The sequence below is a fragment of the Camponotus floridanus genome, unplaced genomic scaffold (assembly GCF_003227725.1).
Source record: "Camponotus floridanus strain SB8 unplaced genomic scaffold, Cflo_v7.5 scaffold47, whole genome shotgun sequence".
NCBI lineage: Eukaryota > Metazoa > Arthropoda > Insecta > Hymenoptera > Formicidae > Camponotus > Camponotus floridanus.
In genome coordinates this window covers 124,647-138,020 of record NW_020229625.1, presented here as the reverse complement: position 1 = coordinate 138,020, position 13,374 = coordinate 124,647, and the positions used below count along the sequence as shown (strand labels likewise).

The window sequence follows — 13,374 nt, the reverse complement described above, 5'->3', positions numbered from 1 at the left end:
TTTTTTAAATATATTTTTAACCTATTACATTTTACTATTAATCAAATATTACCTTTTATAATTGGTTAACGCGATTTTAACTTTATTTAATTATATGAGATGTTGAGATATTAAACTTTAAATATTATAAAATTTGAAAAATGATATCGCAGGTATCGGATGAGAATATTTCTTCGCGATTTCGTTGATTTGTTCGCTTTGAATGCGTCATATGATAAATGTCAGGAACGACGCGTAAATCGATGGATGTGTCAGATCGCGATAATTTCCAATTAGATCATAGTCGTAGCGAAGTGTGAAGAACGACATTGTGAATGTACGGTCGTATAATATAAATGAAGAAAGATAAAATACATGGCGTAGAGTGTACGAAGCGGGTGGAATAAAGGTAAGCTGTATTTTCGAGATATAAGTTAACTTGGCGCGAGCGATAAAAGCCACTCTAAATAAAGCGGTGTTTGTATGGCGATCGCATATACGAGCCGATATAGAATTTGGGAGGTGGGGTTGTAGCGTCGCGACGACGACGAAGATGACGTCGAACATATTCTATCAGTCTGATAGCTCTCGGTGGGATACCCGAAGGCGGAAGGTTAGAGCGGGCGGTTTGATATCTAATATCGCTCGTGCACCTTTATGTCGTCGGTATCGGTTTATGTTGCCCCGGTAATCTTCGCTTCCCTCAACATCAGACTAAACTTTCCGCACGTAAGTGGTGCGCCGTGCGATAAATAAAAAACAGGAGAAGAGAAAGAGCGAGTAGTCGACGAAGTGTCTTTCATAAAAAAATATTAAGATAACAATTTTTTTTTATTAAAACATGTAAGCTAATATAAACATTCCAAGTGATATAAATAAAACTTCAGATCTGACAGATCTGACAGAATAACAGTTATATAACTGTGGAAAATTATAACAATTATATAAATGTGCAATTTATATATATTATATGCTGCCATATATATTATATGCTACAATTATATAAATTACTTGGTGCTTGTCGGGAACTTTTTCCCGAGAGATTGACGTATGCGCGGGCGTGAAAATTCATGTACGAAATGTAGAATGTCGTTTATTTTTTCTTTTTTTGCGAATGATTCCCAGCGTGCAGTTGTAGGGCTACCTGTGAAAGACGACGGGCTATTTAACATTCCGCCTCATTTCCCGCCATTTCGCCTCCCCGATCCCTCCTCATCCTCCTCCTCCTGCTCCTCCTCCTCCTCCTCCGTCGTCGCCGTCGTCGTTCCAAGGAAACGTTCGCGCTCGATGCGAAAATTGCCTCGCCAAGAATTATTGACTATAAATTACTCGTCTCGCTACACCCTTAGTCTCCGTTCCGGGCGCTCTCCACCGTTACTCATGCAAATGACGGCGGAGCCCGCGGGCTCCGAACGCAGCACTCGCCACTTACTTACCGTTACACGGGGATCTTTGGGAGACGAGAGACAGGGGGCCCAGCGAGGGAGAGAGAGAGAGGGGGGGGAGGGGACATCCGGGTTCCCAATATCGAGGGGGAGGACGAAGCGCGAATTGCCGCGAATTTACATTTTATTGCGCGCGCCCGAGACAGACGGCCGGGCTCTCTTCTCGCTCTTTCCCGGATCTTTATTCGTTTCCTATTTTCTACTATGTTGCCGACAACATAGACGCGTACTCGCCGACACGTATTGTTATTCGAATCGCGCGAGAACGGCTCTCGATCTTCGCGACGTCGATTAATATAATGAACCGAGAGGGAGGGCGATTGTCCGTAGTTAAATTTTCCGCAAAAGGGAACATTCCAATATCCCTCTTTTTTTTTCTTTCTTTTTCAGCTATCGTTTCCCGTGTAGTAGAAGTAAAACAATTGTCGGGATTCTTCTTCTTTTTTATTTTTTGAGAAACGCGCTGGATAAATAGCCGAGGAAAATAAATAAATTTCAATCTATTGTTCCCTTTATGGCGAGAAAAGAAGGCGCGCGTCGCGTCACGTCGGATCGCGTCGCATCGCGGCCGGTCGGCGGTATACCCGAAGCTAAATTGAATTTTTTTCAATTCATTCCACTTCGCGCGCGGCCGAGACGCTGGTATAGTCAATGGGTATCTGTGCGCGACAGCCACACCTATTCGCAGTAAATTCTCATTATTTTTAAATTGGAAATGAGAAGTGTGCGCGAGAGAGAAAGAGAGAGAGAGAGAAAGGGAGAGAGAAGGGGAGAGAGAGAGAGAGAGAAAGTGCGGTCGAGCACCTTCGTCGCGTCGCGCCACGTCGCAACGGGTTGCGCCATTGCATTATTCCACGCCGATGCCTATACCGTCGAAGGAAGAGATGCAGAAATTAATTTAATTACGAGCCGGGGTGTCGATAGCAGTCACCGTTCCTTCCGGTTAAAGAGCGAATAAAAAGGGCGAGGTTTTCGAGAGCCTTGACCTGTGCGTTATTTTTCCTTGGCGAAAATTCATCATCGAAAAAGGTCCTCCTTACTTGCTGCAATCTCATTTCCTACGCTAATTATCTCGATTATTAAGCTAGAAATAAAATTTTGTTGAGAAAACATACGTGGCATTAATGAAGAAATTGTTTAGTTTGCAAAAATTGTTTAATTTCTTTTTTTAAAACGTTAGAGAGCTCTATAAAATTAGACTTGCGAAATGATAAAGAAATTGACTCTAGTATATATTAAAAAGTTAAATTTATTATGACAAAAATGAGGTACATATAGTATACATGATGATATAAATATGAGGCAACAGAAACAGTCTTTATTTGAAAAGAATAAGTCTGACGATTATAAGTCTTTAAAATAAAATAATTATACAAAATTGTACTCTAGTTTAAAGTCAGTGTAGAAGAAGATACTTCGATGATATTTTTCGATTTCGAGTAAAACTCATTTATTAAATTGGAGCCAAGATACAGTCTGTAGCCGAGGCAGTACTCTTACAATTATAAGATGATATATCTAATATCATTGAAAAATAAAAATTCAACTAGATCGTCAATAGTAGTATAAATCGAGAGTATTAGGTATTTCGTCGCACTTAAAAATATATACTTCTTTCGTTTATAATATTGAATTTAATAGCGCATCATAATACTTACATGAATCGAAAATCATATATAATTATATCGAAGCCTTTTTAAAGAGAGAATATAGATAATATTATAACTCTTTAAAAGGAACATGGTTCATTTGTTGACAAAAAAGTATAGACTTTGAAGAATAGCTGTACGAAAAAAATCTTTCATTTATATACGTGTCTTGTCATTTTCATCTAGGTGACTAAAAAAAATTATATATTAGTGTACAAAAATTAATTAAGTATGTAGTAAAAGAGATATTTGTTACATTTCTATTTGTGAACATCTAAAGGGACTTTAAAATGTATGCACATTCCGATTATCTCTGTCCAGCCCAACGACAATCTTCAGCATCATCGTAGATTTTGTTTGAAATTAATTAATATCATCTGCGTGTATATATACACATATATGTATATATATGTATATGTAAGTGAGCTATATATTTACTTGATAATTAAGATATAGCTCCTCTCTCTGTACATTCTCTCTCTATAATTCTATAATTTTGTTGTACACTATTACTTATTTATATGATATATTATTTAATCAGATGCAATAAGAAACAATAAAACACAAATCTTTTATCTCAGTAGGAAACTCGATATAATAGGAATATGGGCTAGAAAGAGTTAAAAATTTACTTTATATAGATAATATTTTTCTGGGTTTCAAGACCATATAGCACATAAAAAAAATATAAGCAGTAAGCAAATCGATTAATTACAGTCGAATATTTTCAATCTAGCCATATCATTCTCGAGCCATCGATCTAGCCATATCTTTCTTTTCTTTACATACTATAGTCTATATATAAAGTAGATGATATACTATCATCAGAAATTGTTTTGAAATATGACTAAATTCTTTGATAAATAATGAGAAATTGTCTCAATAAATATATATAATCTTTGTGCAACAAATTTTTTGAATATATTATTGTAACATTTAAATAATAATATAATTTTCTATCTTTTCTGTAACTATAACTCACATGAAACTACCTACTAATTATTATAGTAGTAGACGCGATTTATCTCCACCGAAAGAACATATTCCTCTTCTAATTTGTGTACCGACTTTCGTAATTCGGGCATTAACAAATTTTCGCTTCTTAGGATACTTTATATTTTATTTTGAATGTATCTTATCTACCACTGAACTGCTTACATACTGAGTGTCGGGTATCCGAGGAATAATAATTCTAGACATAGGATAGTGAAACGTCTGTCAGAGTTAGCAGTTTAGTTAAAACAGGGTCGTAATTCAGAATCATATATATATATATAATCTGCGCACTCTCACAAACGTATTACAAATTCAGCATCAATGAATTTCACCTACAGTTCGTACATTTCGACGAACGAGCTCGCGCTCCTTTGTACTAGTAATCAATAGTGAAGACATCCCGTGATAAAGAGTGTAATGGGACAACGGATTTTTATACGTGTATTATATTGTCCAAGGGAAATTATATCATGAGCTCGAATTAATTCGAAAAATGCATTCTAATTAATCTTCTGTGGGCATATTAAGTACGAGTGATTAGTACCATTAACATCGACTATACAATTATTGCTATGGAAGCAGTACGACGATTCAGAGCCTCGATAAATTCAAATAAACTTATCGCGCATAGTATGTGTACATGTATGTGTATATTTATGTATGTATGTATGTATGTATGTATGTACGTGTATATATATATATATATATATATATATATATATATATACATATATATAAAATATATATATACACATATACATACATTCAAATATATATATATATATATGTTTATTTATATTGTCTTTAATTAATCTAAACTATATATATATAGTGTTAAAATTACAGTAGTAGATTTCATTTGAATGTAATGTAAATTCAGTTGAATTTATCATCGGCATTGAAATAGCGTAACTCATAATACATTTTTATATAAACAGCTTTATAACGCAGAATCTGTTCTACAGTATCTATTTTTCTTTATATATACATAGCACGTCTAGCGATACTACAATCGATAACAATTAATACATTCTTATCAGCGTGGCGAATGCAGCAGCTATTGCAATCTGCTCAACTCGCCATTCTGGATAAAATATATTTCATTGCATTCAACTTTTATCCAATACTTTTTTTCTCACCGAGAAATTAACTAAATTTATTGTCAATACATTCGGAATAGTGTCACTGTGCCGTCTTGCCTTCGTAACTTTCTTAAAAGTATGCATAAAATCGTTTCTATATCGAGCCTAACAAATCTCTCTTTTACACTTGATGAACTTATAAGAATCGCATTGGTCACATTTTTATTTTTAACCCTTAACGTATATTTACGAAATAATCTACGATCGCGTACTGATAAATACTTAGATATAAGTCAGCTTACAATATACACGATTATAAAATTTACATCGCGGAATAAGAATTATTAATCGATAACAATTCTTTTCTACAATATGTTTACTATTCTGCAAATTTTAGTTGTATTGTTAATATAATATGAGTAGTCATATTTCATTCCAATTTTACATATATATATATATATATATATATATATATATATATATATATAGATGTATATATGTATATATATCCTCTCTCATATATAACACATATATAATATTAATTTAAGAACTCGTGCATATATGTATGTATATTATATATGTACTATTTTTAGACTTAACTAATGCGATTCTTAGCATTCATTCGATTCTATATATTCAAAAGTGCTTAAACTTTGCAACAATGTGGCATTCGTAAATACTTATTGGCAATTCTTTATTGAGAAGCAAACAAGGCAAGGCGCCATTAAACAATGTTCACAGGACGTCCGAATGAATTAACGAGTGCCACCGGTTAAAAGGCGAATTATTATATAATTGCTTATATTGACTCGTATATACTCTCAATCATCTTTTTGCATAAGTTATATTTTATATATAAGTGTAATTATACGCGTACGTGTGTCGTACATCCGCGGAAATTCATTACAACAAAACCTCCATCTCATCGACGTCCCTCTTTTATTCACCCGTACGCAGAGAGATCTATAATTACATATTTGAGAAATTATCGCTAAAATTATTCGCTTTGAAATATATTTTTTCGCGCTTATCTTTTTCTCATTACAGAATGTGCGTGTGTTCCATGTGCGTCGCACAGGTGATCGCATATGAGATGTACATATATAATATACCTTTATCCCTCTCTTCGTGTAGATGTTTCTCGTACAGAATGTGCGTGTGTGAGAATCATAATACGCGTCTAACTTTTAATTTTTCTTAACATGACAAAACTCATAGACGAGAAATGTGAACGCTAAATAATAATTAAAGAAACATGTGTCATTTCACCGGGCTCGAGCCAAATTATGTTCTCATAGCTGGTACCATTTCTTGTCTTTGTACTTGAGCATCAATCCGTGAGCGCCTTGCGAAAAGCTCTCAGCCTCCGTCATCATGCGCGCGGTTCGTTCCTCGAGCTGCGATAGCTTCTCACCGCGTTCCACAACCATTTGATGTGCTATATTTACTTCTCCCGTTGCGCTAGAGACTCGTTCTCGAAGAGCCTCGTTTGGTCCTGGAATATGTTTCGCCACTGTGCGCGACGCACGACCGCTAGATTCTCCAACTACAATCGGCATCGATATAGACATTAATTTTGGATTTTATTCACAGTTTTTTGTTTAAAAAATTTAAATATCCACTTACATAACTCCTCTCGATCGAGACTTCTCGAACCTCCACCGAATAAACCTTTAAAGAAACTTTCTTTAGGCGGTTCTGGCATATCATGACCAATAAACAAATCACCCATCATCTCCGTCAACTCAGCGCTAAAAAAATATAAAAATACATCTTTAATTGATAAATTAAATTATAAATCGAATATTAAATCGAATATTAAATTATTATATTAAATTATTAAATCAAATATTCAATGTTAAGTTTAATACATTAATATTAATCCAACATGAGACTAAAAGTAATAATTTTTTTTTATTAAAGTAGAAATAAAACGGATGTATAAAACAATACCAGAATTCACTCGAAACGGAGAACTTTTGAATTTCCATAGGTGAAGAAAGGTATAAACCATGGCCTCGATTGCTGAAGCAAAGCGTCTTTGCGATCCTGCAAAAAAATGCACAAGCCAACTTTACTGCAATGCGTTATTTCATAACTAATATAGATTATACGAAAAATGGCAATATCAGGGTACAACTGTAAAAGAGTGTCGAGTGTGCGATCTTATATACATAGCATAAAGCTCTGGTAGGCAATAAAAACCAGTTCGTTGGTGATTATTGAGGGTTTGAATCGCGTGAGAAACGCTTTCACATAACTAGTATGAAGCTGGTAGCAAAATTATGAAATCGAAAAAAGATGGTATGTATTATATATTAGTATATATTGCACGCAAGGCACATTGTGTGTTGTGTAAAGGTTTTACATATGGTGAGCTGTACTTCATAGATGACTTACTGATCGGTATCGCCATTAACAAAGAGTTGATGACCCCATATGCTCAACATGGGGTCTACAATGCCGTGTTTTGTAGTCTGAAAACTGTTAGAGATTACAGAGACAGGAGGAAAGTGAGCGCTCGACTTTACACGGATTAATATAAGAGATTTATTACGTTATTTTTTTATGTTATTATAATTAGCATTAACCCTTAAGACACAGCTATCCCAATTATTTTCAAATTTTCTTTTCAAATGTGACTATGTTCGCACGATATATTTTGTTTTTTGTATATGTATAGAAAAATTTGTAAGTGAAAAAGACGAGAAAATGATAAATGTTGCCTGAAAGTCCATAGTGTAGTGCTAGATTTTGTTAAAGAGAAATCGTAAATACATATGATGAAATAAAGATATTTTCAAGTATAAAAAGAACTTGCAGATGAAGAATATTATTGCCATAAAAACAGCCAATTTTATATCACGTGATTGTGAAACACTGTACAAAAGAATGTAATTAAATTGACAGAAATGTAACAGAAAATATTTTCATGTTAATGTAGCATAAACACTACTTATTGTTAGCAAATTCGCATTTTCATTCGTTTCACAACTGCATCATTCTCTGCAAATGTAGCATATGCTTCAAGATAAAGAAGTGCAGTAGAAGTGCTTGTAGAAAATACTATAAATGAAACATGCTTAAATTGTGTTAAGGGTTAACGAGTGCATTTATTGCAGAGAAAAGTCACATGCTAATAGTATTGTTAATTCATTTCTTGATAGATAATCAATATAAAAGTCATATTTATTCATATAAATATATAAAATTTATTGCTATTCTTTATATTTATTCTGGATATTATTTCATAAATAATATAAGTTATTAACAGACACACACACACACATCGATCACAAAAAAAAATACGTAAATTTTTATAAATTTATATAGTTCCTAGACATTCGCATAATTTACACTTAATACATAAAAAAAATTTCTAAAAGTGTGCCACATTATTTCTAAAAATATTTAATCTTATATAATTAAACTTATGTTTTTAATATTATTTTGATATATTTAATGACTCTCTCTCTCTCTCTTTCTCTCTCTCTCTCTCTCTGCACACTTCTAGAAACAATTGTACACAGATAATTAATATGAAATTTTATAGAAAATGATTATAAGACATTGTGAAATATTCTTGAAATGTAAATAAGTACCTGACAATCATAATATCTTTACGTACGGTCATAATATATTTATATCTGGTTTCGGTAGTTTACCTAAATCTATTCGAATTTCAAATTTTTTGTTTATTCTACTGCGAATAAATATAAAATTTAAGCGACGATAAGAGAATAAGCGAGATTTTTATGATTTATCAATTTCATGCGTCAAAATATTGAATAGAATATCTAAAAAAATAAATGACCAGCTATATATAAATAGAAGAGAGAAATTTTGCTACAAATGCTTTAGAAATATAGATTTATAAATTTTTTATGCAGCAAATAAGCTTTTGCTTGAAAATAATACATAATTTATGGTGTTATCGCCTTTAATAAAAAATCTCTGAATTTTTTCTCTTTTACCTTTTAAAAGCTATCTCCTACTCTGTGTTTTCTAATAAAAAATTATTACGTACATATACCATGTTTAAAAATATCGTAATTTAATATATCCATCTTTCAATTGTAATTTTTCTGTAAAATATTAGAACTGTGAGCAGAGTTTCATTTAATTTTAAAAATTTATCGATATATTTTTTTGCTGAAAAAAGATGAACTCACCATTTTTTTGACATATTCTTTTGCGATGATATGGTATTTTTAACGTAAGAATATATTAAAAATAATTTATATGCAAATTTAATTAGTATCTTTTGAAAAAAATTAATTGTATTGTTTCGAATATTATTATATTTGAAAAAAACACAGCAAGTTATTATGAATGTTAATATTATTGACATGACACCGTTAATTTATAATTTAATCATAAATAGATGTGCGACAGACATATGTTACATTTTAATGTATAAATATCATTTACGATTTGGAATATTATATGATATGTAAAATACTTCTAATGTATTTTTAATGTACTTTTTAATGTATACCTGTACTATTCAATATAGTACATTATATAAGAATAAAAAAAATGTAGAAACTTTTGCAAATATTATAATAGCGTATAGTGCAACGCATCATGTGCAAATATTGTCACTATATTGCTTTGATAGAGCTACAATAACAAATCAGAAAGAGAGATAGTTACTGTTCTTACCTCAAGTCTATAAGAGGTAGAAAATCAACGTCTATCAGCGGTCTAAGGCTAGGCAGACTGTACGTCGTGATGTGACCATTGGAAACATAACATACCAGACAGACATTATCTAGACAGAAATGTTTCGAAAATGAGGCTCTTCGCGAAAGTGTTACGTATTTTGAAATAATTACATGTAGCAAACATAATAATAAATCTAAATAACAGTTATATTTCTATATTCGCGTTATGTAAAAAATATATAGAAGAAAATATATAGAATATATAGAAGTTATACCTTTCAACGATGTAACCTCTGCTTTAATTACGATATGAGAATCCGCCAGCTGTTGTCTATAAACACAGTTTTGGGAAGGTAATGCGACAACTCTCGCTTGCTTTTCCGATGCAAGCACCACAAATTGTCTATCTTCAAAATTGTCCCCGCTGACTTGCGTGTTCGCTGACGGTGACATTCGGCTATTTGTACATTTACCTTGACTCTCTTTAATAGAAATCCATTCTGTTAATATGACATATATTACATATAAAGTATATAGTCCTACATGTAATATATGTCATATTAAAATATTAGCATATATTATTAAATTATATATTGCAAATAGGACTTTTTTTTAAATGAACAAAAGTCACAGAAAATTATTAACTAATATTTCCACATTCGTTTTTGTTTTTACGAATGTATGATTATTGAAAGAAATGAAACCTACTGCTGCGTTCCTTGCCATCCGTATTTTCATCTTTCCAAGACTCGAATGAATATGGAATTAGAGCGCCATTGCAATCTAAGAATGACATGGACAGAATACAACCCTTGAGTTTGAAAGTAGATCCATCTGCGCACACAATCAAATCCATATTTAAATTCATATTACATGCTCCCGAGCTGTTTTAGACAAAAAGATGCTATATTTTTTAAATTGATGATATTTTATATAAAATTGAAAATATAACAAAAGTTTTACTTACTACAAGTAGACACAACCACTGGATGAGCATGACGTTCGCCATGGGCAGGTGTATTGAATACAACAGTCTGTACAGATCCCAGAGACGTGCCAATCCATAAAGTTGGCATACCGCTTGTATCTTTAAAAAAGAAAACAGTTAAATTATTGCAAATTTTTTCTGTGTTAAATTTTTTCAAATAATTTACTCCGCGTTAAATTATGCAAATAATTTACTAGCATCGTAAAAAAAGAAAAGTTCTAATATAATTAATCTTTTAATATTTATAAATTACTTTAGGCAATATCGACAAGAGCAAGAATTAATAATAATCGATTCGTCGAGCTAACGGTATTAATAAAAAAAACTGTACTATACAATATACATAATATATGTAACAGACATAGATGTGAAAGAATTTTAAAAATTAACTTTTGTACACAAATCATTAAACTAGTTTACGCACCGTTTTTTTTCGTATAAGAATCCGCAAATGTAAGGCAGCTTATGGTTTCTGTGGTGATATTTTCGAGGGACGACATACTCGAGCTCCTTGATCGTTGGAAGGAACCATCGAATTTGTCTACCCGACCAGCGATCCCAAAAGAAAATTATCGATTATTTATAGAATAAAAATGATCCAATTTTTGTTGAGCTACGAAGCATGCACAATAACTATTGAAATTATTTTCGACACGTTTACATCATCTTTACGTAGTGTATATCGCAAACTAGCGTAATTAGAACATTTATTAAAGACAGAGCGCAGCTTCAAGAGGACAGTAATAATAATGATCGTGACGATGAGAAATGCTCATTATGAGGACGACGATGATAATGACAATAATAATAATAATAATAACAGCGACAGCAACAACAACAACTATCACAATTAGTGTTTCCCACGATTGCAGTTTACATATTAATTACCCTTCGCAGACTTTAGATTCATCAGGACTTATGAATATATCAAGTCAGTTGTAAATTTACACAAAACATACATACATACAAAGACGCACACAAGTTCACACGCACACACGCATGTGTATTATTGCGTATTCGGTTTGCGTGGAATTATCTTAGAGTATAAAGAGAATATTCGCGTTCGTAGACACGGTTAATCCCATAAGTAAGTTAAATAGACGAGTGGCATGAAAAATTACTCTTGCATGCACGCGTAAAGTATTCGGGTGACCTCCGAGTTATGTGATGACGAATCATCATCATAACATAAAAGTCGATCGAGTCTTCCGTAATAAATACAAAGAATTAGACCAACCCAATGCATTTCGTATAAGCTTGGTGTAATTTAAAGATAAGATTTGTAAGATACTTTATATATATTTTCAATCATAAACAGTTTTGCAAAAGTGGCAATCGAAATATGCAATCGAATTAAGAAATATATCGTTTTCTGAATATAATTCTTTCAGCATTGTATTACTTCTAATGTAATATAAAATTTAAATTGTAATATAAAATTTAAATGTCATATAATATAAAATTTAAATTTAATAGATACAATAGTTGTGTGTATGTTGTATGTGCATAATGAGTGTAGTTGTATTATCTGAATATTATTTCATAAATTTGTTCCATCCTATATATTTTTTAGTGTACACGTTTTAGATAAAATATTTGAGATATAGCGATGCAGATAAATCGAGTCTATTTATAAGAAGAAATTTGGGTTTTACACATATATGACACTTTTAATAAATTGATAAAAGTTAACACGTGGCGCTATTTTGACGCAAACAAATCGCTTTTTAAAAGAGTTGCATAAAAATAGTTATTTTTTGTATAATAATGTGATAAAAGATAGTGTTATACAACAGATAATAGACAAATACGAAGAGAAAAGATGTGAGGATGTGTATTTTTTTTGTTCAAGTTTATAAGATGTTGACACGTAATATTTGATCCCTCCGACATTTTTGCACATTTAGCTTGTAAAATCCGTCTTATTATCGATATATTCACACAAGGTGCGTCTTAAATTGTGCATCGAGCTGGGAAGTACTTATTTGAGATGCAACGTTATAGATCACATCTATAAAAGAAGCAGAAATTAAAAGCCTGCCACATAGGCAAAAACGAAAAGAGTAGGAAAGAGTATCTCTTTTCGAGGGTGCAGTGTGACAACTAGAGATCACGCAATCCAGATGGATGTGCCATTTTTGTGTTTATTTAGAAAAGATCCACTAAAGAGCATATACAAGTCAGAAAGAAAGAGATGCATCGTAGTGTGAGAGAGAAGTCACTATCGAAGTCACTTTCACAATCAGATCAGTAAAGACCAGACAGTATCTATTGATTCTAGACAATAGAAAAACGTATGTTGTTTTGCAAGGATCTCGGGAACAACGTTGCTTATGATTTTACAAATTATTGAAAAAAAAATCCTGCTTAGTTTTAAAATCAATTGAGAAAATAATTGATTTTATAGCAAGAGCAAGAGGAATAATAAGTATTACCCTGAAAAAATAAATATATACGTAATAATATTTCAAATAATCAATTATCGATGTATAAAAATTTATACATTTTTCTATATATAATAAATTAATTTTCTGATGTATATTAAATTATATATATATATATAATGAA

At 32.0% G+C, this 13,374-nt stretch overlaps 1 protein-coding gene across 9 annotated transcripts in view; it reads right to left on the bottom strand.

Annotated features, from left to right (window-relative positions):
• Window positions 1-5,671: 5,671 nt before the first annotated feature.
• The window catches only part of LOC105253306 (syntaxin-binding protein 5), a 34,076-nt gene continuing 26,373 nt past the window's right edge, over window positions 5,672-13,374 (bottom strand). For 4 of the 9 annotated variants that reach the window (XM_011261255.3, XM_011261252.3, XM_011261258.3 and 1 more), the window contains 9 exons: window positions 11,231-11,347; window positions 10,786-10,905; window positions 10,527-10,652; window positions 10,094-10,318; window positions 9,817-9,925; window positions 7,552-7,635; window positions 7,105-7,200; window positions 6,778-6,902; window positions 6,444-6,697 (listed from right to left, as the gene is read on the bottom strand). In XM_011261255.3, coding sequence (XP_011259557.1) covers window positions 6,444-6,697; window positions 6,778-6,902; window positions 7,105-7,200; window positions 7,552-7,635; window positions 9,817-9,925; window positions 10,094-10,318; window positions 10,527-10,652; window positions 10,786-10,905; window positions 11,231-11,347 — 1,256 coding nt within the window. Of the gene's footprint in view, window positions 6,698-6,777; window positions 6,903-7,104; window positions 7,201-7,551; window positions 7,636-9,816; window positions 9,926-10,093; window positions 10,319-10,526; window positions 10,653-10,785; window positions 10,906-11,230; window positions 11,357-13,374 lie in introns of all 9 variants that reach the window. The other 5 variants (XM_011261250.3, XM_011261253.3, XM_011261257.3 and 2 more) reach the window with 5 other exon arrangements.